Raw genomic sequence first — 8,098 nt, forward strand, 5'->3', positions numbered from 1 at the left:
ACTTATTAGATATGATTAAACTTAATTGTTTAAATACTTTGGTTCTCTATTTTCCACTGATTGTTGGCTTTATGGCAAAACTTCAAACCCTAACAAAGAATCACAAAATCTTGTGTTTTCATGAATGAAGGGTGCATTTGCCACGCAATAATTTGAATGGTTATATATCCAACTTTTATGAGAAGTTTTTAAGGAAAGAGCCCAGAAGGAAATGAAGCAAAGAAAGAGGCCCTAAAAATTTTGAAGAAACTTTCCATGATCCGATCTTACACATTCAACATATCCTCATGGAAAACCAAAGAATTTTGATCTTTACCGGGCAACACATTTTCAATCATCTGAAACCAAAGAATTTTGATCTTTACCGTGCAACACATTTTCAATCATCTGAAACCAAAGAATTTTGAACCTTATCAAGGAAATGGTATTTCAGTGCAAAAAATATTTGTTGACATCTAAGCAATTAAATCCAAGCTTTTCCTTATATATCTAGGCTTTCGAGCAGCAATTTTGATAGATTGTGCAGCGTTTATGCTCTCTTTCACTATATAACTCCTTCAAGTCTTACATCCTCATATCTCAGGCCTTAAGCCCCCATACATAAATAGATGCCTTAAACCCCAATACTTAAACATAGATAAAACAAAATATACAAACTCTTTTGAAAGAATATTTTATTACATCTAATCACAAAAAAATACCCAAACTCTTTCGAAACATTGTTTTATTAGATCTAATCCCATTGTCAAAGACATACTAGAATGGCATACTTATAATAGCATACATATAATGATAGAATAGGTATAAAAAATAACAACAAATTCCATCAAAGTGGATCTAACTCACATATACATTTAAAAAACGCTCTCTAAATAAATGCAGGGGACACTGGCTTATATTGAAAAATAATATTCTCTAGAAAAATGTATTGAAACACTAATGCAATGGAGCAACACAATTTTAGAAATCATAATTAATTATATGTGAAATGAACTAATTTTACTCAAAACCCCATCAAATATCACCATTTGCATTGGGACACTTGCTTACATTGAATAATATTCTCTAGAAAAAATTTATTGAAACACTAATGCAATAGAAAAACACAATTTTAGAAGTCATAATTAATTATATGTGAAATGAACTAATTTTACTCAAAACCCCATCAAATATCACAATTGAAAATTTTAATGATTCATATTTTGTTTATTTTTTTAAATAGTGTGCAAAAAAGCCAATGCATAGCCTTTCCTCTAATAATGGTTCACATTTAAAATTTAACCAAATTTCAATTTTAAAAAAACTAATGGATGTGATTTAAGCTTACATGTTATCTCACTTCTTTATTGAAAAATAATATTCTCTAGAAAAATGTATTGAAACACTAATGCAATGGAGCAACACAATTTTAGAAATCATAATTAATTATATGTGAAATGAACTAATTTTACTCAAAACCCCATCAAATATCACCATTTGCATTGGGGCACTTGCTTACATTGAATAATATTCTCTACAAAAAATGTATTGAAACACTAATGCAAGAGAACAAAACAATTTTAGAAGTCATAATTAATTATATGTGAAATGAACTAATTTTACTCAAAACCCCATCAAATATCACAAATGAAAATTTTAATGATTCATATTTTGTTTATTTTTTTAAATAGTGTGCAAAAAAGCCAATGCATAACCTTTCCTCTAATAATGGTTCACATTTAAAATTTAACCAAATTTCAATTTTAAAAAAAACTAATGGATGTGATTTAAGCTTACATGTTATCTCACTTCTTTTTCTAGATGTTTATCAAAATTTGATTTTTTGTTATTTAAAATATGTTTTAGAAAATATAAATGAATTCAAGCATCTAGAAAGTCCATCAACATTAAAATTTTATAAGTTAAATAACACACATTTTATATTTTTTAAAATGTTTCTGATATATTAATTAAAATTGACAAAAACAAATATCTAAAAAAACCTATTTCCTATATTAATTAAATTTACATATTAATATTTAAAATTTATTTTAAAAAAATAATAATAATTATTTTTTATTTTTATTTTTTATAATAATTTTATAAATGGGATAATATTTCTTTTCCATATCGATCATTTTAATTAAATTTTATACAAATTTATTAAAAAAATAATATTATGATAAACACATATTTATAACTATTAAAAGATCTTGAAAATAGCCATCCGCACAGTAAGCGTACTCAAGTAATTCTAGAAAGTCAAGCTTTGACTTTTTATAAATTGGTGCCTGATTACCTATAATTCTTAAGTCACATATCCAAATTGGAAAAAAAAAATATCATATTTCCCTAAACTTTAGGGAATGTAGTATTTTTTCCAGATTTTATAATAAAAAAATAGTTTTTCCTAAACATTAAAAAAATTAGTATTTCTTCTAAATTTAAAATTAAAAATCACTCTCTTTTTTTTAACTTTAAAGAATGCAGCCTTTCTTCCCAATTTCAAAATAGAAATATTTTTTTTCATAACTTTAAAGAATCTAGTCTTTCTTATACTACCAGGATCAGTCAAGTAATTTATATTAATTTATATAATGTACAATGTTGAAAATTAGACACGTTTCTTACCCTATAATGATAGATTCAAGACTCTGAAAATGGTTTTTTTTAAGAATGTTCATCCCTTCAATTTATAGTTATCTCTGATCTACTGAGAAATGCTTACAGAAATGGGTGTTACAGCAAAGTAAAAGAACAGAAAGTACTAAAACTTAAGAAAGAAGTTAAATACTATTTTGTTAAATCTATAATTTTTATTTTTTCCGTTCCCTATCACAGTCAAGGTTTCATAACTTTTATTCACCATCAAAGACATCAAAAAGGTAAATCCATAGAATATGAAATTCCAAAGTGGGGTACAGTTGCACAATAGTAAATCCCCACTACAGAGTATTAAATATAAAATGCCATGGATGCTGTGGTGTGCGCTAATAACAGCGCTCACTCCAAAATAAATGGCATCTAATGGTCTTTAGGTTTCTCGTCTATGGACAGGAAACATTATACACCGCACATGTTTAATGTTTCGGATTTCAAATATATAGATGACATTGAATGTTTCTCCGGCCAAGTTTTCATGGGAAGGACGTTAGTTAATCTAGTTTCGCCATGTGATAGAAGTCTTTCTCATAGATGAAAGCATCAAAACCGCCATTCCCACGTTTCCTCCGACAAGTTTTCATGGTAACGGCTACTACACGACGTTGGTTATTCTAGATTCGTCATGTGATAGATGCCTTTTACATAGATGAAAGCATCCAGAAACAGCCATTCCCTTGGTTGGTTGGCAAAAATTCAGTGCACAAATAAATATTGGCTGAAAACGAAAGCGAATAAGTCGCAGGTAGTGATCTTCCGAGGATGAGTACAACTTCGCTGTTTCCCTCAACTTGCACCACAGTTTTTTATTGTATTTATCTGTACTTCTTTTTGTCAAATTTATTTCTCTAATAAACTATTTCTTATGAATTCAGCGGAACTTCTTTCTATCAAATTTCTCTCTAATAAAATATTTCCACACGTAGTTTTTTCGTGTAATTCGTTCTTCATATATATATATATATATATATCTCGCTTCATATCATGGTTTTTCATGTGATAAAACTACGTGTAATTCGTTCTTCATATATATATATATATATATATCTCGCTTCATATCATGGTTTTTCATGTGATTTCATTGGGCGGCATGATGCTTTGACTACAAATTATTAGGTTATGGCCATTGCAGCGATGGCAAGGTTATTCATCCTGTGATTTCGTTTTTTGACTCTGTGCTAGTTTCATGCGTGTGTGATTGGTTGCACTTTGATTAAGTATTTGTATTCGATCCATGGCCTCCTGCAAGAGATCCGAACGAGTTTTCGACTTGGAATCGGGTGCATCTGGTCAGCAAGAGGCCTCAAATACTGAGGCAGAACGAGTAGAGGCCAAACGCCAGAGGACAGAAATGGAGAATGCTGGAGATGATTTCGAGGAATTTTTGGGTCTGTTGGATAGAATTCAATACATGAAAACCAAGCACATGGATATGGGTATTTCGGAGGCTGTGTCGATGCCAGCTGAAGACTTGCCTGTTAAAGTAATGAAAACTAAATCGCCGTGGATACCCTCCTTCAAGTGGGAAGATTTCTGTGTATCTGGAGCTAAGGATACCATGCCTGCACATACTGATATACGCAGTCCTTCTGAGAAGAACAATCCGAGCAGTTTTGTGGAAAGGGGAAAACAAAGCATTCAACCTGATAACCATCTTAAAGCGCCTTCCTTCTCGAGGGCTGCGTATAATAAGCAGCTCCCCGCTGAAAGATTTGATCTCAACGTAGAGGCCTCGTCCTGATATTGTGCGATCTCCGCAGTGTTTTAAAAATTTTCTTGCGGTTTTGTAATCGGAGTTTGTTTAGCTGAACCACTGAGATGTACGCAACCAAGGATCTTTATCTTTGCACGACATTACAATGGATTCAGTTATTATGCTTGATAGAAGTAGGAGGTCTAAAACTGTTTGGCCAATCTTTTACATATCTTTCGAATTTAAATATGTTCATATTTATAACCGTTACAGATGAGAAGTGATGCATATTTAGTTTGATGATTGACTTTCTTCTCCTGCTCTATCATGCGGATCATAATTTATATAATCATAGTAACTATGTGAGCACCAGAAAAATACAGGAGTGCCTCTATATTTAATTCCCATGATTTATGTTATGATCATCATGTGAGCGTTTAATTGGTTATTGTGATTTCTATACACGCGACTTATTCGTGATGATGCAAGCGTCACGTGTAAAATGGTTCGATAAGGCCTCCTGATACGATTCTTTCGCATGTATGCTCATGTGTGTCAAAACGAACAAAACATGTAATTCCTATCATTTTCCATGGAGATGGATGTGTGGCAAAGGCGAGAAATGTTCGCATAATCAATGTGTATTATAAAACCGTGTTAAGTTTTAAGAACGAGTAAAGATACCTTTTAAATATCTATTTAGAATTTGAATTTACCGGAATGGAATTTAAAAAAATGTTTTGAATTTACCGGAATGGAATTTAAAAAAAGTTTTGTATTTTGAAAGATATGATTTCTATTCATATTAAAAATATATATATTACTTAAAATATTTTGGTATTCATGAAATATTTTTTTTAGAATTCACTTTCTTTATATTAATATAATTAACAATTTACATTTACTTGGATTTGTCATAGGAAATCAGATGATCGACTAAATAGAAAAGTTTTAGTCCAAAAGTAAACAATACTTGGATAGTAAGTGACATAATAACTACAAATAAAAATCACCTCTAATCTATGATTTTATTGAACAAAAGTGCTAGAATGTTGTAAACCCTAGCAAAAAAAAGCTAAAAGAGTTTTTATAAAAGCTTCTTGGCCATGCATCAGGAAACCTAAGTGCATATAAAACCAAGTAAGAAGAAGTTTATACATCTATGAATCACCTAAAGATCACATTGAGGATGAACATTTTCCCTAGGTAAGAGTTGTTTCAATTTGCACCACACAAAGTGCCATATCAAGGTGCTCATCTTGAAAGTCATCTAACTGTAGAAAAATATTCATTTTGGCTTCATTTTGTACCTCCCAATTTTTCCCATGGACAAACTTAATTTGTTAGTAAAGCTTATAGTATAAAGATATTGATTTTGGCGTAGCATAAGTGAGCTCATCTCTATTCTCGATCACTTGCTCATGGGTTTGTTGAATTTCTTCCTGCACTCTAAATGTGGTATGAAGATGAAATTTGTAGGTGGTCCTTGCATTGCCTTAACTATTGGGGCATCGCACTAGTGCTCCTTGGGTGCCTTGAAATCTGTAGGTGGTCTTTGAAATCTGCACTCCAAATGAGGTATTTTCATTCTGCATGTAAATAGTTTTCAACATTTTGTTATCAATGAGTTGAAGATCAGTTTTAACTATTTTATGTTCAAATATGTGTTTCATTTGGTTCCTGCATAAATATGGATCAATAAATGTTAAGATATTGTAAAATCCAGTCAATTAGAGTGGGGCACTACAAGACCAACATTTTCTCAAATGTGTTGATGTGTTGTGTATTGAGATCAACAAATTCATGATAGAGTTTATTATGTCCTAATCTATGTTATGCACATTTTCCCATTATGAAATCATTTTGCTTCTATAACCTACCTATTTCTTGCAAAGCATCATCAAAACTTTTTTTGCAATAGTTCCATTTCATAATTAGAATTTTGAATTATTTTTATTCATTTTCCCATATTTGAAATCAAGACTTGTAGAGTGCTATTTCCATTTAATTCATATCTCCAAAATTATTTATCTCATTAATGGACTAATTGAAACCATCAACCCCATATCTTCTTTAAGGTATTTATGATATTTTCATAAACAGCAAACACCCAACCCTATAAACTTACTTTAAACATATCTACACAACAACTAACCCTTTCCTAATCTAAATAGATGAAAAATATAATTCAATTTTAAATATATTTTTTTAATATTTAAAAAAAAACCATTTTCCAAATAATATTGGTGAAGAATATATTCACCAAAAATATTTTCCCAAGTACTTTTTCACCGGCTCGAACAAGTGTCATGCTTCCAGTTGAATACGAAGTCTTCCGAGGATAAATTGGAGCATGGAAATTTACAAAACTGCACCATTGAATATCTCGATCCATTCCCACCAAGGTCACGAACAACTTCATCTCTACCTTACGTTGAGTTTCTCGATCAATTGTCCCCAATGCTTTTGTATTTAAAACTCTAAAATTCCCCTGGGATTGCTACTTTTACTTCTAAACACGAATTGAAGTCTAACAACCCTAAGTGTTGGATGCATAAATATGGAAAAAAAATCGATTGAAGAAGACTCTGAAGAATCTCATAGGTTGGTTCTCAGTCACTTATCAAATCTGATTACACATAATTGATATACTGTGCAGATTTTATATTTTCTCCACTTTCCAACTCTTTCAAGTTTTACATCTTTATAGATGAGGCTTTAAGCTTTCATATTATAATAAAAAAAAATAGAGACAAAAGAAAATATTATTTTTTTTTAAATATATTTTATTAGATTTAATGTATTGTTCAAAATACGATACAATCTCATACTTATAGTAATAGTAATGAAATAGATATAACAAATAACTATAATAATTAATTATAACTTGACGATAATGACATATAATTTAATTACAATTTAATAATAATAATATTTAACTAGATACAATTCATATATACATTGAAAAACAACATTTTGTTTAGTTAGAAGAATTTATTGAAACACTAATTTATAATAGAAAACAACATTATTTAATTTACATTTAAAATTTAACCAAATTTCAATTAAAACACAATCTAAATATAACTTTATAAAAATTTTAATTGTTCACCTATTATTATTTTTTATTAAATTAAATACAATATGCTAACGCAAATTATGTACAATATGTTAAAGCTCAACAATAATTCACATTTCAAATTTAATAGAATTTCAATTGAGAATAAGAAAACTAAATAATTTGATTAGAACTTTTAAAAACTATGCAAACAAAAAATGTATTTATATACTAATACATAAAAACAATATATTTCCAACAATTATAAATAATATGTTTGATATAAACTAATTTTACTTAAAACTCATCAAATATCACCATAAATATTTTAATATTTCACATATTATTTATTTTTAAAAATAATTTGTAAAAAATTAAACCCCAACAATAATTTACATTTAAAATTTAACCAAATTTCAATTAAAACACAACCTAAATATAATTTTATAAAAATTTTAATTGTTCACATATTATTATTTTTTATTAAATTAAATACAATATGCTAAAGAAAATTATGTACAATATGTTAAAGCTCAACAATAATTCACATTTCAAATTTAACAGAATTTCAATTGAGAAAAGAAAACTAAATAATTTTATTAAAACTTTTAAAAACTATGCAAACAAAATATATTTATTATCTCATTGAATATGAATCGAAATATTAATATTTCAAATTTATTTTATAAATAGAGACATAATAATAG

The 8,098-nt window shown here is 28.8% G+C and overlaps 1 protein-coding gene across 1 annotated transcript; it reads left to right on the forward strand.

The window, feature by feature from the left end:
* The first annotated feature begins 3,767 nt into the window (after positions 1–3,767).
* Positions 3,768–4,381, forward strand: LOC149214930 (uncharacterized). Its single transcript, XM_089389547.1, has one exon. The coding sequence runs from the start codon at positions 3,875–3,877 to the stop codon at positions 4,379–4,381; it is 507 nt and encodes a 168-aa protein (XP_089245673.1). The 5' UTR covers positions 3,768–3,874.
* Positions 4,382–8,098: the final 3,717 nt, after the last annotated feature.

The sequence above is a fragment of the Pinus tabuliformis genome, chromosome 1_1, assembly GCF_031772625.1.
Source record: "Pinus tabuliformis cultivar Carrire ecotype Pingquan chromosome 1_1, CPIR1, whole genome shotgun sequence".
In the NCBI taxonomy this organism is placed as follows: Eukaryota; Viridiplantae; Streptophyta; class Pinopsida; order Pinales; family Pinaceae; genus Pinus; species Pinus tabuliformis.